This window comes from Pristiophorus japonicus, chromosome 7 (assembly GCF_044704955.1).
Source record: "Pristiophorus japonicus isolate sPriJap1 chromosome 7, sPriJap1.hap1, whole genome shotgun sequence".
NCBI lineage: Eukaryota > Metazoa > Chordata > Chondrichthyes > Pristiophoridae > Pristiophorus > Pristiophorus japonicus.
The window spans coordinates 222,702,965-222,728,159 of NC_091983.1; the positions used below are offsets into that span (position 1 = coordinate 222,702,965).

Below are 25,195 nucleotides of genomic sequence, written 5' to 3' on the forward strand. Positions count from 1 at the left end.
GACCAAAACTGTATGCATTACTCCAGGTGTGGCCTCACCAATACCTTATATAGCTGTAGTAAGACTTCCCTGCTTTTATACTCCATCCCCTTTGCAATAAAGGCCAAGATACCATTGGCCTTCCTGATCACTTGCTGTATCTGCATACAAACCTTTTGTGTTTCATGCAGAAGTACCCCCAGGTCCTGCTGTACTGTGGCACTTTGCAATTTTTCTCCATTTAAATAATAACTTGCTCTTTGATTTTATTCCTACCAAAGTGCATGACCTTACACTTTCCAACATTATACTCCAAATTTTTGCCCACTCACTTAGCTTGTCTATGTCCTTTTGCAGTTTTTTTTGCAAACTTGGCTACGTTACACTTGGTCCTTTCTTTCAAGTCATTAATATAGATTGTAAATAGTTGGGGTCCCAGCACTGATCCCTGCGGCAACCCACTAGTTACTGATTGTCAACACGAGAATGAACCATTTATCCCGTCTCTCTCTGTTTTCTGTTGGTTAGCCAATCCTCTATCCATACTAATATATTACCCCCTACCCTATGAACTTTTGTGCAGTAACCTTTTATCTGGCACCTTGTCAAATGCCTTCTGGAAGTCCAAATACATCACATCCACTGGTTTCCCCTTTATCCACCCTGTTTGTTACATCCTCAAAGAATTCCAGCAAGCAGTTGACAGTTTGTTCCAATTAAATGGGTTTGGGAGGAGCAGTGTCATAATTTTAAGTTGTATAAGACTAGATTTAGGTTAGATGTCAGGAGGTGGTTCGTTCCCAGAGAATAGTGGACCTCTGGAACAGGCTGTCGTCTTGTGCGGTGGACGCTGATTCACTGAATTCCTTCAAGCGAGAGCTGGACCTGTTTCTGACTGGGGCGGAGATTACCTCTTTTAAAAGATGGGCACTGCAGGGAAGTCTGGGCCAGAGTGATGACCTGGATTGGTTTCAATCGCCTAGATGGGTCGGAGAGGATTTTCCCTGATATTTTCCCCCAAATTGGCCGGGGTTTTGTTTAAACCTGTTTTTTTGCCTCTCCCAGGAGATCACATGCTTTAGGTTAGATGGAGAGTCTATATATAGTGAGACACAGGGTATTGCAATTGTGTGGGACAGACTCGATGGACCACAGGGTCTTTACCTGTCTGTCATTGTTCGTATGTTCATCTCAATTAAAAAAAAATTTTATTTCAAAGTTTTGCTGTGTTGCCATTTGGAGTTACCCTGTGTCTGTTTAAAATTATCTAAACTTGACACATTTGCAGAGAAGCAAGCCTTGGTTTAATCAAAGAATCAGAACTATTTTACCTGTTTCTCTCATGTTCAGCAAGGAATCAGGAACAGTACTGATGTGTAGACTTGCTGGCAGCCAGTGTGACAACATAGCACCTTTTTACTATATCATCAAAATGCCACAGATTTGGGGCCCTCGTGAGACCACACCTGGAGTACTGTGTACAGTTTCGGTCTCCTTATTTAAGGAAGGATATACTTGCCTTAGAGGCGGTGTAACGAAGGGTTACTAGATTGATTCCTGGGATGAGAAGGTTGTTCTATGATGAGAGATTGAGTTTAGAAGAATGAGTGGTGATCTCATTGAAACATGTAAGATTCTGGGGGGTATCGACAGAGTAGATGCTGAGAAATTGTTTCCCCTGGATGGAGAGTCTAGAACTAGGATTGGTTGGGGGAGGACATAGTCTCAGAATAAGCGGTCGGCCATTTAAGACTGAGATGAGGAGGTATTTCTTCACACAGAGGGTTGTGAATCTTTGGAATTCTCTGTACCAAAGGGCTGTGGATGTTCAGTGGTTGAATATATTCAAGGCTGAAATAGATCGTTTTTTGGACTCTAAGGGAATCAAGGGATATGGAGATTGGGCAGGGAAGTGGAGTTGAGGCCAAGATCAGATCAAGATCAGCCATGATCTTATTGAATGGTGGAGCAGGCTCGAGGAACCGTATGGCCTACTCCTAATTCTTCTGTTCTTGTTATTCACTTAGTCAAAAACTGAACGGAATGACGTGTGCGTATACTGCTGTAGATGGAGGACCTGGAATTGGCACCATGAGCTAAGTCTTGTCATGATGAGGCTTAGCAGAAAAACATCAGTCCTACAGAAAGCCCCTCTAGAAAAAAGTGATGATTGTGATGTGATGGGTCGCATGTAGCACAATAGATCGCTGGACTGCTTACAGAGAGTCGGGATAAATGGTTCATTCTCTGGTTGGCAACCAGTAACTAGTGGGGTGCCGCAGGGATCAGTGCTGGGACCCCAACTATTTACAATCTATATTAACGACTTGGAAGAAGGGACTGAGTGTAACGAAGCCAAGTTTGCTGATGATACAAAGATGGGAGGAAAAGCAATGAGTGAGGAGGACACAAAAAATCTGCACAAGGACATAGACAGGCTAAGTGAGTGGACAAAAATTTGGCAGATAAGAGGTAGGCCATTTAGGACTGAGATGAGGAGAAACTTCATCACTGAGAGTTGTTAACCTGTGGAATTCCCGACCGCAGAGAGTTGTTGATGCCAGTTCATTGGATATATTCAAGAGTGAGTTATATATGGCACTTACGGCTAAAGGGATCAAGGGGTATGGAGAGAAAGCAGGAAAGGGGTACTGAGGGAATGATTAGCAATGATCTTATTGAATGGTGGTGCAGGCTCGAAGGGCTGAATGGCCTACTCCTGCACCTCTTTTCTATGTTTCTATAATGTTGGAAAGTGTGAGGTCATGCACTTTGGCAGAAAAAATTGAAGAGCAAGTTATTATTTAAATGGAGAAAGATTGCAAAGTGCTGCAGTACAGTGGGACCTGGGGCTACTTGTGCATGAAACACAAAAGGATAGTATGCAGGTACAGCAAGTGATCAGGAAGGCCAATGGTATCTTGTCCTTTATTGCAAAGGAGATGGAGTATAAAAGCAAGGAAGTCTTACTACAGCTATATAAGGTATTGGTGAGGCCACACCTGGAATACTGCATGCATATTTATGAACGGATATATTTGCTTTGGAGGCAGTTCAGAGAAGGTTCACTAGGTTGATTCCAGGGATGAGTGGGTTGACTTGTGAGGAAAAGTTGGGCCTCTACTCTTTGGAATTCCGAAGAATGAGAGGTGATCTTATCGAAACGTAAAAGATTATAAGGGGGCTTGACAGGGTGGATGCAGAGAGGATGTTTCCACTGATGGGGGAGACTCGAACTAGAGGGCATGATCTTAGAATAAGGGGCCGCCCATTTAAAACAGAGATGAGGAGAAATTTCTTTTCTCAGAGGGTTGTAAAACTATGGAATTCGCTGCCTCAGAGAGCTGTGGAAGCTGGGACATTGAATAAATTTAAGACAGGAGTAGACGGTTTCTTAATTGATAAGGGGTTATGGGGAGCGGGCGGGGAAGTGGAACTGAGTCCATGATCAGATCAGCCATGATCTTATTGAATGACGGAGTAGGCTTGAGGGGCCGTATGGCCTACTCCTGCTCCTATTTCTTATGTTCTTACAAAGCTGTAGTTTAAGTAAGGGACTTCGAATGATCTGAAACTGCCAGGAAAGTTTGAGTTTTTTATAACCATCATCTGAACCTTAAAATGAGATGCCAATGTGGTCATTGCTCTGCATTATTGTTATCTCGGCTGTACACGTTCTATCTGTTCCGTTTGTTTTGTTTTGCTGACTGTGGCTGTCAGTGTGACACCAATACTCGCTCGGTACACTGTGTTGTGTGGAGAAGGTTGTGGTTTATCGGAAAAATTCCATCATCATAGGCGGTCCCTCGAACCGAGGATGACTTGCTTCCACGCCAAAAAAGGATGAGTTCACAGGTGTTTCAATGAAGGACCTAATATTCCAGGTCCCGAACTACATCCTGAAGGGTGGAAGATGTCTGTGCGTGGATTTTTTTAACGTGTGGTGGCCGTTGCACACCAGCCACCACACGGGCTTGACAGAGCTAGGTCTTGGTGCAGTGGTCAGATTACTGGTCAGATGAATTCACATTATAGACTAGATGTTATATTCACCGCCGAAGAAAACTGGCCATATTATATTAAAAGTGTTTTTCTGGTAATTATATTGCCGGTACATTGGAGGTATACAAGTGAGGAAGACTCCGGATTCAATCTTTTGCCGATGCTAAATCGACTGATTTCGGTAGTAGAAACATAGAAACATAGAAATTAGGAGCAGTAGTAGGCCATTTGGCCCTTCCAGTCTGCACCGCCATTCAGTGTGATCATGGCTGATCCTCTATCTCAACACCATATTCCCGCTTTTTCCCCATACCCCTTGATGCCTTTTTCTAGAAATCTATCTATCTCCCTCTTAAATATATTCAGTGACTTGGTCTCCGCAACCTTCTGTGGTAGAGAATTCCATAGGTTCACCACCCTCTGAGTGAAAACATTTCTCCTCCGTAGGAACTATAAAAGTTCACAGTGGCCCCAGGGGAAGGGGAAAACATCACCCATGGTACCAGCTCCAGTGACTCACATTCACATGTATGGATATCAATTGAGACACAATCCGGCTCACTTGCCACAGCCATGCCCGGGATCAAATGGCTGGCAGAAACTTGGCTCTCGCCCTGAGCAGTCGGTAATCCCGGGTGGGAGGGAGAGTTGGTGGCTCGGCTGATTTTAACCGTAGGGGCCTGGTTTGAAAGCCGTCACTCAGCTGCATTGGCCATCGGGAGACGACGGAAATCGTGGTAACGGAGGTATGGCCTTCCCTTGTGGGGCCTGGAGAAGCACTCCTGTTGGATGTTCTCCTCCCCAGTAAGGAACATTTTCAGGAGCAAATTAAAATTTGAATCGGATTCTTGTGTACATCCCAAAACCAGTGGGGAAGGAGTGAGAAATACTCACTTCAGCGCTCCTTTTCCCTGCCGATCGGAGGGAGTTCATCTCACCCCATTATTGTCCAGACTGGTACTTGAAGAGCTGTCTTTTGGGCAAGAGGCCTGTCCATGCATGTGAAAGCGTACCCCAGCACATCACTGTCATCGGCAGAGGAGGAGGAAATAAATCTTTGTATGCCACCTCACTGCTGTTATTGATTGACTATAAGTTTCGAAACTTAAATATACTGAATTAAATATACTGAAATAGAAATGATTCACAGATTCATGGTGAAAAGACTTGCATTTATATAGCATCTTTCATGACCATCGGACTTCCCAAAGCACTTTACAGCCAATGAAGTACTTTTGAAATGTAGTCACAGCGCACAGCAAGATCCCAGAAACAGCAATATGATAATGACCAGATAATCTGTTTTAGTGATGTTGATTTGAGGGATGAACATTGTCTTAGATACCGAGGATAACTCTCCTCCTCGAAATAATGTCATAGGATGTTTTATGTCCACCAGAGAGAGCAGACTGGGCCTCGGTTTAGCGCCTCATCTGAAAGACAGCACCTCCAGCAAAGTAGCACTCCCTCAGCACTGCACTGGGAGTGTCAGCCTAGATTTTGTGCTCCAGTCCCTGGTGTGAGACCTGAACCCATAACCTTCTGACTCAGGCGAGGCGAGTAGGTATACTGAGTCACAGCTGACAATGATTGAAATGATGCCCTCCAATTTGTGTTCAAAATTATACTAAGTGTCTGTAAAGTACTTGTATACTAGGTCCCAGTCATAAGACCATGAATGATATTTAACATTTAAATAGTCCGGGCATTGCTAGAATATTGTGCTGGAGTCAGTGTTTACCGAGTGAATTCTGGGCATGTGGGAGTTTTAATGCTGTTGTAATTTGCAGGTTTCAGATAATGCCAGATCCTAGCACAGCCACCATGAGATTCTTTTCATTCAGGACTGTCTGAGCTATTTGTTGGCCACAAAAGTTAAATTAGTGTTCCCATGAATTTACTCACATCTCGGCCTACTATTAATGGATCTCGGTGTTCCGATTCAAGATTTATCCATCAATTAAAGGCAACCACACGAAGAACAAACCTCCATGCTCACCAAAATCAACCAGGGCAGACCCCTGAGTAACAAATATAAACGGAATCAAGCTTCGAGGATTGGATTGTGGGGGGAGGAGGCGGGGGGGGGGGGGCGGGGGCTGCATGTGGCCCACAGGCCCCCATTTGTACAGTCCTGTCGTGAGTAATCTAACCATCTCAGTAAGATAAAAGTATTGGTGACGTTATACTGATTGCAAACTGTAAAAGCTTACTGCATGCATATAACTCCAGTGCCTGATGCTGCCTAAACTCTTCCAGATAATTAATTCCCTTGTGCTCATGTCGCTCTTTCACTTTTGGTTCAGGGCCTCATTCAGAGCTGCTCTCGGGAATGCTGCGCCATCAGGTGATCTGGGGCTTCAGTGAGCTCCTCTCGTCATGTCACAGAGAGAGCATTTGCCAGGTGGAGGCCAGGCACTTCCCAACAGAATGAGGGACCGGCTGGCCAAAGGCAGCTGAAGCAGCAAGTCTGCCACCGACCACAGAGTGAAAGGAAATGTTTGCCACCAGTGGTCCCAGAGCCATATTATGGGCCCGACTGAACTATCCCCTGATGCTGCAGTGGAGCTGTTAGAATGTCCTCGATCGGGTTATTCTGGCTCCATGTTTATCAGCCACGAACTTTGCTCTCATTTCAGTGATCTAACAAAATTAAATGAGAACAGATGAGAATGAGAAGCGTGCTGAAGTTTAAATAGACTTGATTTACTCTCTCATAGCTTTATACTGTCTCTTGATTAAACGTCAGCCTTGTGACTCACTACCAACCAGACTGATCCTGTGTCACTGATGTGGTTCTTTGGGGGGGGGGGGGCGGGGGATGGGGGAGCTCTAATTAATAAGGGAATGATTTTGCAGTTGGAATGTAAAATTATACTGCTGCTAAAGGGATAGTGTGTTAGGTTGGAGTAGAAAGCATGAGCATTTGCAGCAGGTAGGGTGAGCTAGTTGTGATTAAACACATTTTGATGGAAGCCGAAGGCTTGTGTGGTAAATATGCTGCCCAGTGTGGTACTGAGCCCCACTGTCTCATGGTTCTAGCTCCCATCCTCTATGCTAGCCGCTGTTTGCCACAGTGGCAGAAGGGGTGGTACAATTGGCCACAGAATCCTTGGACCAGGATAGGACAGGGAAAAAAGCCAGCCAGGATTCCTGCCAATGCTGGTTATTCTACTGGAGTGTGGTTGATGGCATGTGTATAAGCGTAGGATTGGTCTTGGTTATAATTCCTCTACGCCCACAGTTGAAAAGCCATTTTCCTAAATGAAGTCTCATTTATGAAAATGTTTTTTTAGGCGAAGTAGCAGAGGGTGGGCAGTGCCTGCGGAACTGCACTTCAACAACTGAACGAAGGTGGGTGACCTGTTTTGACAGTAATTTACTGCATATGAACTGCATAACCTACTGATATCAGTGAGATGCAGAAAACTCTGTGTTTGATTTATCACAGAGGTTAGTTTTGCGATGGAGCCAGAACTGAACTAACAGAATTAATTCATGAATAATCAGGTGCAAGATTGTGAAAGAAAGAGTTAGCAATTGGAAAGAGATTTGGTTAGAGAAAGCAATGATACGTTACAGCCATCCAGCCTGTGTGCCATGCTGCCATGTAATTCTCTATGTTCTTGTCTTCAGGCTCCTTATGGCGTTGTTGAGGAAGAGCATCGTGCCATTGACTCGTACAATGGAAGCAGTGAACCGAATGTTCAGGTACTTCACCATCGGTCTATCAATCCTGGGATTCCGGTCAACAGCTTAGTAGGCTGCTCTTTAACATCCTCCTGCTCGGCTATTTCTGCTGCTTAAGAAGGGCACCTTCCCTCTATCCCGAATTGAAAGAAAGACTTGCATTCATATAGCGCTTCATCTCAAAAACATCCCAAAGCAATTCACACGCGTGAATATCTTGGGTGCAATCACTGTTGTTATGGAGGTAAAATCTGACACTGGTTTAAACACACCAAGATCTCACAAACACCAGCGATGTGATTGACCAGCTCATCCTGTTTTCTGTTGGTGTGTTGGTCGAGGGATCTGTAACATCCAATGGGGCAGGTAGACGAGGCCTCGATTTAGTGTATGTCCTGAAACATAGAAACATAGAAAATAGGTGCCGGAGTAGGCCATTCGGCCCTTCTAGCCTGCACCGCCGTTCAATGAGTTCATGGCTGAACATGCAACTTCAGTACCCCATTCCTGCTTTCTCGCCATATCCCTTGATCCCCCTAGTAGTAAGGACGTCATCTAACTCCCTTTTGAATATATTTAGTGAATTGGCCTCAACAACTTTCTGTGGTAGAGAATTCCACAGGTTCACCACTCTCTGGGTGAAGAAGTTTCTCCTCATCTCGGTCCTAAATGGCTTACCCCTTATCCTCAGACTGTGACCCCTGGTTCTGGACATCCCCAACATTGGGAACATTCTTCCTGCATCTAACCTGTCGAAACCCATCAGAAATTTAAACGTTTCTGTGAGGTCCCCTCTCATTCTTCTGAACTCCAGTGAATACAAGCCCAGTTGATCCAGTCTTTCTTGATAGGTCAGTCCCACCATCCTGGGAATCAGTCTGGTGAACCTTCGCTGCACTCCCTCAATAGCAAGAATGTCCTTCCTCAAGTTAGGAGACCAAAACTGTACACAATACTCCAGGTGTGGCCTCACCAAGGCCCTGTACAACTGTCGCAACACCTCCATGCCCCTATACTCAAATCCCCTCGCTATGAAGGCCAACATGCCATTTGCTTTCTTAACCGCCTGCTGAACCTGCATATCAACCTTCAATGACTGATGTACCATGACACCCAGGTCTCGTTGCACCTCCCCTTTTCCTAATCTGTCACCATTCAGATAATAGTCTGTCTCTCTGTTTTTACCACCAAAGTGGATAACCTCACATTTATCCACATTATACTTCATCTGCCATGCATTTGCCCACTCACCTAACCTATCCAAGTCACTCTGCAGCCTCATAGCATCCTCCTCGCAGCTCACACTGCCACCCAACTTAGTGTCATCCGCAAATTTGGAGATACTACATTTAATCCCCTCATCTAAATCATTAATGTACAGTGTAAACAGCTGGGGCCCCAGCACAGAACATTGTGGTACCCCACTAGTCACTGCCTGCCATTCTGAAAAGTACCCATTTACTCCTACTCTTTGCTTCCTGTCTGACAGCCAGTTCTCAATCCACGTCAGCACACTACCCCCCAATCCCATGTGCTTTAACTTTGCACATTAATCTCTTGTGTGGGACCTTGTCGAAAGCCTTCTGAAAGTCCAAATATACCACATCAACTGGTTCTCCCTTGTCCCCTCTACTGGAAACATCCTTAAAAAATTCCAGAAGATTTGTCAAGCATGATTTCCCTTTCACAAATCCATGCTGACTTGGACCTATCATGTCACCTCTTTCCAAATGCGCTGCTATGACACCCTTAATAATTGATTCCATCATTTTACCCACTACTGAGGTCAGGCTGACCGGTCTATAATTCCCTGTTTTCTCTCTTCCCTCCTTTTTTAAAAAGTGGCGTTACATTGACTACCCTCCACTCGATAGGAACTGATCCAGAGTCAATGGAATGTTGGAAAATGACTGTCAATGCATCCGCTATTTCCAAGGCCACCTCCTTAAGTACTCTGGGATGCAGTCCATCAGGCCCTGGGGATTTATCGGCCTTCAATCCCATCAATTTCCCCAACACAATTTCCCGACTAATAAGGATTTCCCTCAGTTTCTCCTCCTTACTAGACCCTCTGATCCCTTTTAAATCCGGAAGGTTGTTTGTGTCGTCCTCAGTGAATACCGAACCAAAGTACTTGTTCAATTGGTCTGCCATTTCTTTGTTCCCCGTTATGACTTACCCTGATTCTGACTGCAGGGAACCTACATTTGTCTTTACTAACCTTTTTCTCTTTACATATCTGTCGAAGCTTTTGCAATCCGTCTTAATGTTCCCTGCAAGTTTCTTCTCGTACTCCATTTTCCCTGCCTAATCAAACTCTTTGTCCTCCTCTGATGAGTTCTAAATTTCTCCCAGTCCCCGGGTTCGCTGCTATTTCTGGCCAATTTGTATGCCACTTCCTTGGCTTTAATACTATCCCTGATTTCCCTTGATAGCCACCTTCCCTTTTTTATTTTTACGCCAGACAGGAATGTACAATTGTTGTAGTTCATCCATGCGGTCTCTAAATGTCTGCCATTGCCAATTTAAGTTGTATCTAAGGGTTAAGTCATGGCAGGGGAGCTCGGTCACGTGATATGCTCCTCCTGTACCATGTGGGAACTCGGGGACACTTCCGGTGTCCCTAACGATTACGTGTGCGGGAAGTGTATCCGCCTCCAGCTCCTGACGGACCGCGTTGCGGAATTGGAGCTTAGGGTGGATTCACTCTGGAGCATCTACGATGCTGAGAACGACGTGAGTAGCACGTGTAGCAAGTTGGTCTTACCGCAGGAGAAGGGTCCACAGCCAGCTAGGGAATGGAAGACCAGCAGGAAGAGTAGTGCAAGGAAGGTAGTCAGGGGTCCCCTGTGGTCATCCCCCTGCAAAACAGATACCACTGCTTTGAGTACTGTTGAGGGGGATGACTCATCAGGGAAGGCAGCAGCAGCCAAGTTCATGGCACCATGGCTGGCTCTGTTGCACAGGAGGGCAGGAAAAAGAGTGGGAGAGCGATAGTGATAGGGGATTCAATTGTGAGGGGAATAGATAGGCATTTCTGCGGCCGCAACCGAGACTCCAGGATGGTATGTTGCCTCCCTGGTGCAAGGGTCAAGGATGTCTCGGAGCGGGTGCAGGACATTCTAAAAAGGGAGGGAGAACAGCCAGTTGTCGTGGTGCACGTTGGTACCAACGACGTAGGTAAAAAAAGGGATGAGGTCCTACGAAACGAATTTAAGGAGCTAGGAGCTAAATTTAAAAAGTAGGACCTCAAAAGTAGTAATCTCGGGATTGCTACCAGTGCCACTTGCTAGTCAGAGTAGGAATCGCAGGATAGCGCAGATGAATACGTGGCTTGAGCAGTGGTGCAGCAGGGAGGGATTCAAATTCCTGGGGCATTGGAACCGGTTCTGGGGGAGGTGGGACCAGTACAAACCGGACGGTCTGCACCTGGGCAGGACCGGAACCAATGTCCTCATGGGAGTGTTTGCTAGTGCTGTTGGGGAGGAGTTAAATTAATATGGCAGGGGGATGGAAACCAATGCAGGGAGATAGAGGGAATGGACGGAGCAGCACTCCATCAATGTTTCGTTAATGAGTCCGTCTACCTATCTAGCTCCCCTTAAATGCATCTGTGCTATTTGCCTCAACTACTCCTTGTGGTGCTGAGTTCCACATTCTAACCACTCTTGAGAGTAAAGAAGTTTCTCCTAAATTCCTTATTGGATTTATTAGTGACTATCTTATATTTATGACTCCTATTTCTGGTCTCGCCTGCAAGTGAAAATGTTTTCTGTACGTCCACCCTATCAAATCCCTTCATGATTATAAAGACCTCTATCAGGTCACCCCTCAGTTTTCTCTCTCCTTGAGAAAAGAGCCCCAGCCTGTTCAGCTTTTCCTGATGGGTATAACCTCTCCGTTCTGGTACAGGGTATCATCCTTGCAAATATTTTTGCTCCTTTACCAGTGCTTCTATATCTTTTTGTTGTAATATGGAGACCAGATTTGTTCACGGTGCCCCAAGTGTGCCCCAAGGTTCTATACAAGTTTAACATAATTTCAGTGCTTTTCAATTCTATCCCTCTAGATATTAAGCTTGGTTTACTTTTTTAATGGCCTTGTTAATCTTCGTTGCTACTTTCAAAGATTTGTGAATGCCCTATCCTTAGATCCCTTTGCTCCTGTACCCAATATAGACTCTTATTTTCCAAAGAGTATGTGTCCTCCTTATTCCTCCTACCAAAATGCACCACCTCACACTTATCTATATTGAAAGTATTTTGCCATTGGCACACCCATTCTGCAAGTTTATTAATGCCGCCTTGTATTTACCAAATGGGGCATGGAAGAGTGATCGAACTGTACCCAAATGCAACCCAGGGGGAAAGAGTATGTTGGAGGCGGTGGGGGAAAGGGCGGGGGGGCAAGGGGGGGAACTTCAACCGATTGTGGACGTGTATATGTTCTAACAATTAAAACCGCCCCTTGATTCTCTCTCCTCATTTCAGTGCTTCGGCAGCCTGTGCAGCCATACAGAAAATGAGCAGAGTGCGGGTAGTGGACAACAGCTCCCTCGGCAACACCCCATACCACAGGCCACCCAAATGCATCCATGTGTATACCAAGAACGGCATTGGCAAAGTGGGTGACAAAATATTGCTCGCGATCAAAGGGCAGAAGAAAAAGGCGCTGATTGTCGGTCATCGGATGCCAGGCCCACGCATGACGGCCAGATTTGACTCCAACAACGTGGTGCTCATCGAAGATAACGGTAACCCGACGGGGACACGCATCAAGGTGCCGATTCCCACGGGCCTGCGCCACATGGAAGGCGATTATTCCAAAGTGTTGGCAATCGCCCAGAAATTTGTCTGATTGACCTGCCGGGTCACAATGGGAATGATCAACTCTGGTTGTCATTTATCAAAAGAAACTAGCTGTTTCACGCAAGTCAAACAAGGCTGGCATTTTAGCCACCACGGACTGTTTGGTATTCCAAGAGTTGAAGTTGGTTCAATTATATCTGCTGTATTTCTATATATTAAATATCTGTGTCGGATGTGCCCTTACTGCCCATAAACCTCACTTCCTGTTGTCATATTTGGTCATGCTTTAGCGTCATGTTTCCCATTGCAAATTGCTACATCAGCATTTCCCATCCACATTTGTTATGTCAACTGTCATGATGTAGTGGTAGGCTCTGGCCACAAGGTGGCTCTATGGACATGCCTCTTTCCCAATTCTGTCACCATCTTGTAACTGACCGTGGGGCAGGCTTGAAAGGCCGAAAGACCTACTCCTGTTCCTTTTTTTTTTTATTCGTTCATGGGATGTGGGCATCGCTGACAAGACCAGCATTTATTTCCCATCCCTAATTGTCCTCGAGAAGGTGATGGTGAGTCACCTTTATGAACTGCTGCAGTCCATGTGAAGGTAGTCCCACAGTTCTGATATGGAGGGAGTCCCAGCGACGATGAAGGAACAACGATACATTTCCAATTCAAGATGGTGTGTAATGGTGTTTCCATGCACCTGCTGCCCTTGTCCTTCTAGGTGGTAGAGGTCGTGGGTTTGGGAGGTGCTGTCAAAGAAGCCGTGGTGAGTTGCTGCAGTGCATCATGAAGGTGGTACATCATGCAGCCACGGTGCGCCGGTGGTGGAGGGAGTGAATGTTTAAGGTGGTAGATGGACAAGACTGCAGGAAAGTTGCTGATAACAGCAACAACAAAGTTATACAAAGAAATCCATAGGTGCTTCACGGAATTAAGGAAGCAAACTGGACAATAAGCCAAAGAAGGAGGTGTTGGGAGACGTGACCAAAACTTTGGTGAAAGATGGATTTTAAGGAGGCTCTTGAAGGTGGAGAGGGGGATTTAGGGAGTTAATTCTAGAGCGTGGTGCGTAGGTGATGGGAGGCACAACTGCTAATAGTAAGGTGAAAGGACTGGTCTGCACTGGTGGTCGGATGCAGAGGAACTGATTGGATGTGTAGTGCTGGAGGAGGTTACTGAGAGGGGAGGTTATGGAGGCATTTCATTATAGGGATGAGATTTTTAAATTTCAGGAATTGGGGGCAGGAGCCGATATAGGTGATGGGTGAGTGGGACTTGATACGGAGCGTTAGATGAACTGAAGTTTACAGGGGGGTGGAGAATGGGAGGCTGGTAGGAGAGCTTCGGAATAGTCGAGCGTGGAGATAACAAGGTTTCAGCAGCATGTGGAGTGGAGATGGCAGACGTTGTGTCGGTAGTTATTGATGATCTTTGTGATGGAGAGGCAGTGTGGTTCAAAGCACAGCTCCAAGTTGCGACCAGTCTGGTTCAGTCTGAGATGGTGGTGAGGGTATGGAGTTTGGGCGATGATATGGAGTTTGAGTCAGGGGGCAGAAGACAAGGGCTGTAGTCTTCCCAGTGTTTACCTGGAGGAAATGAAGACTCATCTAAGAATGGAGTCTGACCACACTGAGGCAGTGAAAGGTCGAGGGATGTAGTGGGGGCGGGGGGGGCGGGGGGGCAGAGCTGGGTGTCATCAGTGTACATGTGGAAGGTCTGAGGGTTCTGCCGCCAAGGGGCAATTTTTTTCAGAGTGTTGATTTTGATTGTGGTGATGCGACCCTAGATGTGTACCATTGTACAGTAGTAATCATCGTTTTTCTGGTGAACACAGGTGGTTTGTGGTTTCTATCGTGGCCAGGATGGCTAGTCGTGACTGTCACTGGTGGGCAGGTTGTACAAACACAGTCCGTGCTCTCAATTACTCTGCTGTTGGGTGACTCAGCCTGTGTTCCATTCTGCTCCCAGAAAATGTTGTTCTTCCTGCGTCAATCAACATCTTTGCAAAGGAACTGAATGAAATACCTGTTCAGCAATGGGATTGAGGTTTATAGAGATAATACTGGATCGGTTTGGATGTTCAGGACAAGTTCACAATTGGGATAGGCGTGTACGAGTTGTGGAAGGAGAAGGCATGGTGTTTTTTCATTGCAAACTTTACTATTTGGAAGGCCAAATGGCTGATCCTAGGCATCAGAGGGCTGACTTATGAGAAAAGGTTAGAAAAACCTGGACTCTTCAGCCTTGAAAAGTTGTGCGTGAGAGGGCACCTTAAAGAGGTAAAGTAGATACTAAGTGGTAGGCAAGGTCAATCTCTGTACTATTTGAAGTGAAGCCTTGTTTCCGCCGCTCTTACGGCAAAGTTACTGTGGCCGATGGAAGCAGCTGCGAGGAAATTCCGGCCACTGCGAATAATCACAGTGCCCTGTCTCCGACCAGTTATCTCAGAGCAGCAGTCGCATCTCTCTCATTCATAGAATAGTACAGCACAGGAGCAGGCCATTCGGCCCATCCGGTCTGCTTTGGCTCTTTCGAAGAGCAATCTAGTCAGTCCCACTCCCCGACTCTTTTTTCCCCATATCCCTGCAATTTCTTCTCCCAACTATTTATCCAATTTCTTTTTGATGGCTATTATTGAATCTGTTTCACCATACTATCGAGCAGTGCATTCCAAATCCTAACCACTCGTGTAGTTTTTCCACATTTTACCTCTGGCTCTTTTGCTAATCTCCATAAATCTGTGCCTTTTGGTTATCGACTCTTCCGTATTTTGGAAACAGTCTCTCTTTATTTACTCTATCTAACTCTTTCGTGACTTTAAACGCCTCTATCAAATCTCCTCTTAGCCTTCTCTGCTCCAAGGAGACCTACCCCAGCTTCTCCAGTGTATCCACAAAACTGTAATCCCTTTTCTCTGGAGCCATTCTAGTGAATCTCTTCTGTACCCTCGCCAAAGTGTTCACGTCCTAAAGTGCGGAGCCCAGAATTGGACACACTGGCCCTGAAATTCCAGTCGGAGGCTTCTTTCAGACGAACGCCATCGACCGGAGAATTTTTCTGAAAGTACCTGGTGGTCCCGGAGGCCTTCTCTTCCCGCACTGTGAAGCGCGCTCCCGTTCGAGGATCCCATGCAGAAGGTGCAGTCACGTGTGACTGCTCAACCAATCAGGATTCTCAATTAATAACAGTGGAAACTCCTTATCTACGAGTTCTCATTGTTTTTTTTTCTCAATTAATAGCAAACACAATAACACCAAATAAAAAACACCTCATATAATTAAAATTGAAGTTAATCTTGGAGAAATTTTTTTTACCGAATTTAAAAAAATTTTAAAATTATGGTTTAAAATAAATTTAATGTGGGCAGGGTTTTTAAAAATAAAATGTTTTTTATTTTATTTTTTAAATGTGTTTTAAAACTCTTGCGCCTGTAAAACTAGGCTATGCACCTGCTTTTATCAGGCGCAAGATTTTTAAGGACATTTGTTGGGCAAGATATGGGTAAATCCCGCAATCTTGCCCGTGCAAATGTCCTCGCTCCCGATATGCAGTTGATCTCTTGAGCTCCAGTTTGACAGAGCGGAAAAGCCGGTTTTCAGCGCATGCGCATTGTGCGCTGTAAACCGACTTTTGCGATGCCTTCCCGTGTCCGTACACACTCCGTACGGACCCGTGGAGGCCAGGATTTGTGGGCCATTACTCCAGCTGGGCTGTGTTATAAAGGTTTAGCATAACTTCCTGGCTGTTGTGCTCCAAGTCTCTATTTATAAAGCCCATGCTTTAAAAACTGCTTTGTTAACCTATCCTGCCACTGTCAAAGATTTGTGCACAAACACGCCCAGATTTCTCTGTTCTTGCACCCTCTTTAAAATTGTACCATTTAGCATGTATTGTGTCGTCCTCACTTTTCCTACCAAAATGTATCGCCTCACACTTCTGTGCATTAACTTTCATCTGTCGAAACTCTGTCCTTTAAACCAACAGGAACGGGTTAAAGCTGGCGCAGTGTAGTAAACAGGATACCTCATGGCCCCATGGGCTCACTTAGTCAGTGCCGCTAAGATCTCTCAGCTCAGGCTTCCCGGCAAACCTGTGACTCACTGAACTCGGTCGAATCCAGCCGCGAAGAAGCAATCGAAAGATCGGAGATAAACAAAACAAAAAAACTCCAGCTGTGGGAAGAGGCACAGTCACATGGTCACCGAGGGGAGGGGAGGGGAGGGGAGGGAGGGGAGATGCTGCCCGGCACTGCAGCTGGTTGCCGGAGCAGGTGCAATGATAACCGAGCCCTCTTCTGCACCAGACAAACACAACACTGCACAAGAAAACTCATGGGACTGACTTCAGACTGTCTGAGGCAGGTGATCTGCTGACGGCCGCAAGGCCAGAGGTGTGTATTAATAGGTCTGATGTCATACCAGGTGCTCAAGGAATATTGTAGCAAGTATTTTGCAATCTTTCCCCTCCCCACGCCCACTTTCCTGACACTCTGCTGGACTATAATTCCTCCCATGCTGGTTGCCTTGAGGTGCTTACCCATATATCCATTCACCATGTGAGTGGGAGCAGTCTGTTACATAGAGGCAGAGAGGTTGTTTCCACTGGTCAGGGAGACCAGAACTAGGGGGCACAGCCTCAAAATACGGGGGAGCCAATTTAAAACCGAGTTGAGAAGGAATTTCTTCTCCCAGAGGGTTGTGAATCTGTGGAATTCTCTGCCCAAGGAAGCAGTTGAGGCTATCTCATTGAATGTATTCAAATCACAGATAGATAGATTTTTAACCAATAAGGGAATTAAGGGTTATGGGGAGCGGGCGGGTAAGTGGAGCTGAGTCCACGGCCAGATCAGCCATGATCTTGTTGAATGGCGGAGCAGGCTCGAGGGGCTAGATGGCCTACTCCTGTTCCTAATTCTTATGTTCTTATGAATTAGGAACAGGAGTAGGCCATGTGGCCCTTCGAGCCTGCTCCGCCATTCAATAAGATCATGGCTGATCCGATCATGGCCTCAACTCCACTTCCCTGCCCGCTCCCCATAACCCTTGACTCCCTTATCTTTAAAAAATCTGTCTTATCTCCACCTTAAATATATTCAATGACCCAGCCTCCACAGCTCTTTGGGGTAGAGAATTCCAAAGATTCACGGCCTTCTGAGAGAAGAAATTCCTCCTCATTTCCGTTTTAAATGGGTGATCCTTTCTGAAACTATGCCCCCTAGTTCTAGATTCCCCCATGAGGGGAAACATCCTCTCTGCATCTACCCTGTCAAGCCCCCTCAATAAGATCATCTCAGTCTTCTAAACTTCAATGAGTATAGGCTCAACCTTTCTTCATATGATAACCCCTTCATCTCGGGAATTAACCACGTGAACCTTCTCTGAACTACCTCCAATGCAAGTATATCATTAAATAATGAGACCAAAACTGTACGCCGTACTCCAGGTGTGGCCTCACCAATACCCTGTACAGTTGTAGCAGGACTTCTCTGCTTTTATACTCCATCCCCCTTGCAATAAAGGCCAACATTCCATTTGCCTTCCTGATCACTTGCTGTACCTGCATGTTAACTTTTTGTGTTTCAGATCCCTCTGTACCGCAGCATTTTGGAATCGCTCCCCATTTAAATAATTTTCTTTTTTCTTTTTCCTACCAAAGTGGATAACCCCACATTTTGCCACGTTATACTCCACCTGCCAAATTTTTGCCCACTCACTTAGCCTGTCTATACCCCTTTGCAGATTCTTTGTGTCCTCCTCACATCTTTGTATGTGATTCGGCTGTGTATGTGGGGAGGGGGGTAGAGTCCAAACTTATCCATGTCTTTCATCCACACACTGGATGGCGGAGGGAGGGAGAAGAAAATCACTGGGAGTGTGAACTCTGTTTAATTTTTCCTTAAATAGGGAGGGAGCACTGAGGCCAATCGGGGGACTCTGTGATCAGCTCCGGGAACGAGCCTGTGACCATCCTGGCTAGTGTTGCTCAGTTTCACACTGGGCAGTTTTTAATTCTGTGTACTTCTCTGACGTCACTCTAACCAGTAGACAATGGTCATGATTTCATGAGAGGTAGGTATTTAAATGTAAAATACTGTTTTAAAAAATGAAAAATGCTGATCTCCGTAATAAACTCAGGAGCTCAGCAGATTATTAACCACTTCACTTCAGTTCCCAGTGGGCTATTTATACAATTAATCAGGCAGAGCTTGCACTGAATTCCTATTAAATCGGAGGATCTGTCAACAACATTCAATGTTAGTTAATGTCAGGTGCTACATTTTGTTTTCAAAAAAGCATGCTTTGAGTGGGGGAAACTGATATGGAAGAGCTGAGGGATTTGTGGGTTCGGGTTCACAAGGTATTGAAAGCAGCCCCTCAAGTCACTAAGACCTTAAAAAAAGAAAAAGCTGATGGTTTTACAGCAAGGGGTATGGAATATACAAGTCACAAAACAATGGTGAATCATATTGATAAAACCATATTGGACATACTGGGGTAGATCCTGACTTTGTGCGATAGTGTAGTGCTGGGTCCCTAACTATTTACAATCTATATTAACAACTTGGAAGAAGGGATTGAGTGTAACGTAGCCAAGTTTGCTGACGATACAAAGATGGGAGGAAAAGCAATGTGTGAGGAGGACACACAAATCTGCAAAAGGACATAGACAGGCTAAGTGATTGGGCAAAAATTTGGCAGATGGAGTATAATGTTGGAAAGTGTGAGGTCATTTGGCAGAAAAAAAATCAAAGAGCAAGTTATTATTTAAATGGAGAAAGATTGCAAAATGCCGCAGTACAGCAGGACCTGGGGGGACTTTTGCATGAAACACAAAAGGATAGTATGCAGGTACAGCAAGTGATCAGGAAGGCCAACGGTATCTTTGCCTTTATTGCAAAGGGGATGGAGTATAAAAGCAGGGAAGTCTTGTTACAGCTATATAAGGTATTGGTGAGGCCACACCTGGAATTCTGCGTGCAGTTTTGGTTTCCATATTTACGAAAGGATATACTTAGTTTGGAGGCAGTTCAGAGAAGGTTCACTAGCTGGATTCCTGGGATGAGGGGGAAAGATTGAGTAGGTTGAAATTCAGAAGAATGAGAGGTGATCTTATCGAAACATAAGATTATGAGGGGACTTGACAAGGTGGATGCAGAGAGGATGTTTCCACTGATAGGAGAGACTAGAACTAGAGGGCATGATCTTAGAATAAGGGGCCTCCCATTTAAAACAGATGAGGAGAAATTTCTTCTCTCAGGGTTGTAAATCTGTGGAATTCGCTGCCTTAGAGAGCTGTGAAAGCTGGAACATTGAATAAATTTAAGACAGAAATAGACAGTTTCTTAAACGATAAGGGGTTATGGGGAGTGGGCGGGGAAGTGGAGCTGAGTCCATGATCAGATCAGCCATGATCTTGTTGAATGGCGGAGCAGGCTCGAGGGGCCGTATGGCCTACTCCTGTTCCTAATTCTTATGTTCTTATGTAAAATGGGTGACAACGAGTTGGCCATCTGTTTTAGATCTCTCCCCATTTTTATTTCTATTGTAGTCACTGGAAATAAATCAGGAGAGATGTACGACAGGCTGGCAACTCACTCTCTCCCATTTTACACTATTGCACAAAGTCAGGATCAACCCCACTGTCTGCAGTTTTGGGTTCCACGCTATCTGAAGCATGACGAAGCATTAGAGAGGGTGCAGGGCAGATTCACCGGGATGCTGCCTGGTATGAGGAAATGCATATACGAAGAAAGACTTGAAAAATTGGTGTTGGTTTTGGTAGAACAGAGGAGATTAAGGGATGATTTGGTAGACGTGTAAAATTATAATGGGACGAACATAATAAGTAGAAACAGAATTTTTACAATAATTGAGAGGTTAAGAATGAGAGCGTAGATACAGGATTAAATGCAAGAGATTTAGGACAGAGCAGCTGCAGAATATATGTTAGATAGGTGGTTAAAGTAAAGGGGATATGGGATTGGACTAATGCTCCCGCGGAGAATAAACACCAACACTGACTGTTTAGGATGGATGGTCCTTTTCCATGTTGTAATTTCTATGTAATTCTACATGACATCAGGTGAATCGATTAATTCTGTGAGACTGACATCACCTGGTGGATAAATAGCAGTATTGCAACTAAATAGAGGGAAATCTTCAATATAATAAAAGTTTTGCAGACAGTGTGCACCATTGCTTGGCCCTTTTACTATTTATGTGTTTATTAAAGACTTTTGAGTTGCCTTTTATGTTAGCTGCTAATCTATCTTCACACACTCTCTTTGCCCCTCTTATTCCCTTTTTTGAGGTCTCCTCTGTACTTTCTATATTCAGCTTGGTTCTCTATTATTATGAACCTTACATTTATCAAAAGCCTCCTTTTTCTCTCTCATTTTAATCTCTGCATCTTTAGTCATCCAGGATACCCTTCCTTTCCCCCTCGTGGAAATGTTCCCAATGTTGGGGAAGTCCAGAACCAGGGGTCACAGTCCAAGGATAAGGGGTAAGCCATTTAGGACCGAGATGAGGAGAAACTTCTTCACCCAGAGAGTGGTGAACCTGTGGAATTCTCTATCACAGAAAGTTGTTGAGGCCAATTCACTAAATATATTCAAAAAGGAGTTAGATGTAGTCCTTACTACTAGGGGGATCAAGGGGTAGGGCGAGAAAGCGGGAATGGGGTACTGAAGTTGCATGTTCAGCCATGAACTCACTGAATGGCGGTGCAGGCTCGAATGGCCTACTCCTGCACCTATTTTCTATGTTTACTCTGTACCTCAACCAGCTCCTCTTTGAAGGCCTCCCATTATTCAATGACTGTTTTGCCTACCATTTTTTGACTCTAATCCACCTGGGCCAGATCCCCTTTTAACTCACTGAAGTTAGCCCTCCTCCAGTTAAGTATTTTTATGCTTGATTGTACCTTGTTCTTTTCCATAACTTATGTGGGAGAATAAAATGTGGTGAAATTGGAGAAATCGGATCATTATACATCTCTCCCCATTATCATTTCTATTGGAGAGATGTATAACGGGTGGCTGATGTGATTTTGCCCATTCTATACTATCGCCCAAGATCCAAGTTACCCCCATGTCTGTTCTGGAGACTAGGGGGGCGGGGGGGATTTCTCCTCTACGATCCTGCCTGAATTTGGGTGGGATTGTGGCAGTGAATGTCAGACAATTTGGACATTGAGATCAACAGCTGCCTTTGCTGCCTTACTCGGCCCAGAGTTCCCCGATGGAGGGAATGGGCCTTGTAACACACTCCTCTCTGGCCAGTCAGCCCCACGCACTTGCTTGTTGGAGACATCAGTGTCAGCAGAGGCTGTCAGTGGGAGCCCTTCCTTCAAACCTTTTGAGCACTTCTGCCCCTCTTTAGGTCCCTTGCACTCTCATCTGATGCTGCAATGGCGTCTCCTCTGTAGCTAGTGTTGCCAACCCTCCAGGATTTGCCCAGGAATTAAAGATTAATAACCAGAACACTGCTGCGAGCAATCCTGGAGAAAAATCCTAAGAGTGTTAAAAAGTTAAGTTTTTCCTCCATTTTCTTTGAATGGAACAAACGACTATTTGACTGCAGCCAAGAATCATGCGATTGGATAATGATTGTTCTATCCGCTTTCCAATTGGTGTGGGAAGGCGGTGCGCTGTGAGGGTGGACGTGCCGGGTGTCCAATGGCGGGAGCGTGGGGGCGGAGCGGTTGGAGGCAGGTGGTCATGTGATGAAACCTCCAGAATGCGTCCAACCAGAATTGGCGACCCTAATGTAGCACCGCTGGGATTCTGCAACTTTGCCTTGGTAGTCCCCCTCTTGATGCCGCGAATCCCTAGGGAGCCTGCCCTGCATATGTAATGAATCTTGACATGGGAAAATGGGTCGGGCTCAGGATGGAATGCGGAAGAGCTGGGACAGATGCGGAGGGACTAGCAAAAGTCCTGCCCACCATAATTCCGCACTAAGGAAGGGATTCCTTTCACCCCCTGCTTCCCACATGCCTAACATTGAACCTGACAACAGTGCCTGCTAGAATCTTTTAGGATAAAGAAAGGGGAACAAGGTCTGTAAATGCTGGTATCTGTAAAGTTAACATCTCAGGATGTTTCCAGTGCTCTTCTCTGGGGTTTCCGCCAAAGTTACAGCTGGGGATCAGGAGAAGCACTCCAGCCATTCCAGCCTAATGTGTCCATGTGTCAACTGTCAGTGAATCTCTGAGCGGGAGGGCAAGGGAGATGGGCGGTGTGGAGCATCATCCCCTGGAAAGCCTTTAAATTTATCATTAAAAATTGTGCATTCTAGTTAATCTTAAATATTTCTTCGCTTCACAATTGCAAGATTTGTAATCAAAAAATAGGAACAATAAGTGATCAGACTTCTCAGCCAGAACAAGCTTCCTAAAAGCTACCTCAACAGTTACTCTCCATCAGAAAGCAACATTTCCCCACGGACACTATTGCCCGCCAATGCTCCAGTTCATAGATATCATCACCCACCAATCCCCCCAGTTCATTGATACCATCAACACCAAACCCCAGTTCATAAATACCATCGCCCCCCCCCCCCAACCCCCTCATTAACACAGACACCATCGCTTCCAAAGCTCCCCTAGTTCACACAGACACCATCGCCCCCCCAATCCCCCCATTTACACAGACACCATCGCCCCCCCACCGCAATCCCCCCCATTTACACACACCATCGACTACCCCAGTTCTCACAGACACCATATCCCCTCCCAACAATCTCCTCATTCACACAGACACCATCGCCCCCAAAGCTCCCCTAGTTCACACAGACACCATCACCCCCCAATCCCTCCAATCACACACAGATCATCGCCACCCCCCATCTCCCTTTCACACAGAAACCATCGACCACCTCAATTCCGCCCCCCCCCAGTTCACACAGACACCATCGCGCCCCCAATCACACAGACACCATCGCGCCCCCAATCACACAGACACCATCGCGCCCCCAATCACACAGACACCATCGCCCCCCAATTCCCCCAGTCACACAGACACCATCGCCCCCCAATCCCCCAGTCACACAGACACCATCATCCCCCCCTCAAACACACAGACACCATCGCCCCCCAATCCCCCAGTCACACAGACACCATCGCGCCCCCAATCACACAGACACCATCGCGCCCCCAATCACACAGACACCATCGTCCCCCCCCAATCACGCAGACACCATCGCGCCCCCAATCACACAGACACCATCGCCCCCCCCCCAAACACACAGACACCATCGCCCCCCCTCCCAATCACACAGACACCATCGCCCCCCCCTCCCAATCACACAGACACCATCGCCCCCCCCGAGTCACACAGACACCATCGCCCCCCCGAGTCACACAGACACCATCGCCCCCCCAATCACACAGACACCATCGCCGCCCCCCAATCACACAGACACCATCGCCCCCTCCCAATCACACAGACACCATCGCCCCCCCCCAGTCACATAGACACCATCGGCCCCCCAAATCACACAGACACCATCGCCCCCTCCCAATCACACAGACACCATTGCCCCCCCCAGTCACACAGACACCATCATCCCCCCCCGAGTCACACAGACACCATCGCCCCCCCCCCAGTCACACAGACACCATCATCCCCCCCCAGTCACACAGACACCATCATTCCCCCCCCAGTCACACAGACACCATCGCCCCTCCCCAGTCACACAGACACCATCATCCCCCCCCAGTCACACAGACACCATCATTCCCCCCCCAGTCACACAGACACCATAATCCCCCCCCAGTCACACAGACACCATCATCCCCCCCCAGTCACACAGACACCATCATTCCCCCCCCAGTCACACAGACACCATCATTCCCCCCCAGTCACACAGACACCATCATCCCCCCCCGAGTCACACAGACACCATCGCCCCTCCCCAGTCACACAGACACCATCGCCCCCTCCCAATCACACAGACACCATTGCCCCCCCCCCCAGTCACACAGACACCATCATCCCCCCCCGAGTCACACAGACACCATCGCCCCTCCCCAGTCACACAGACACCATCATCCCCCCCCAGTCACACAGACACCATCATTCCCCCCCCAGTCACACAGACACCATCATTCCCCCCCCAGTCACACAGACACCATCGCCCCCCCCAGTCACACAGACACCATCGCCCCCCCCAGTCACATAGACACCATCGGCCCCCCCAATCACACAGACACCATCGCCCCCCCCCAGTCACACAGACACCATCGCCCCCCCCCAGTCACATAGACACTATCGGCCCCCCCAATCACACAGACACCATCGCCCCCCCCTCCCCGGTCACACAGACACCATCGCCCCCCCCAGTCACACAGACACCATCATCCCCCCCCAGTCACACAGACACCATCGCCCCTCCCCCCCAATCACACAGACACCATCGCCCCCCCCCCCCCCCGGTCACACAGACACCATCGCCCCCCCCCCCCCCCCCCAGTCACACAGACACCATCATCCCCCCCCAGTCACACAGACACCATCGCCCCTCCCCCCCAATCACACAGACACCATCGCCCCCCCCCCCCCCCCCGGTCACACAGACACCATCGCCTCCCCCAATCACACAGACACCATTGCCCCCCCCGCCAATCACACAGAGACCATCACCCCCCCCCCCTCAATCACACAGACACCATCGCCCCCCCTACCCCCCAGACACACAGACACCATC

The 25,195-nt window shown here is 46.8% G+C and overlaps 1 protein-coding gene across 3 annotated transcripts in view; it reads left to right on the forward strand.

The window, feature by feature from the left end:
- The window catches only part of mrpl14 (mitochondrial ribosomal protein L14), a 271,243-nt gene extending 258,490 nt beyond the window's left edge, over positions 1–12,753 (forward strand). For 2 of the 3 annotated variants that reach the window (XM_070885850.1, XM_070885849.1), the window contains exons 2-3: positions 7,618–7,692; positions 12,162–12,753. In XM_070885850.1, coding sequence (XP_070741951.1) covers positions 7,625–7,692; positions 12,162–12,528 — 435 coding nt within the window. In that variant the 5' untranslated portion in view covers positions 7,618–7,624 and the 3' untranslated portion in view covers positions 12,529–12,753. Of the gene's footprint in view, positions 1–7,616; positions 7,693–12,161 lie in introns of all 3 variants that reach the window. The other variant, XM_070885851.1, reaches the window with a different exon arrangement.
- Positions 12,754–25,195: the final 12,442 nt, after the last annotated feature.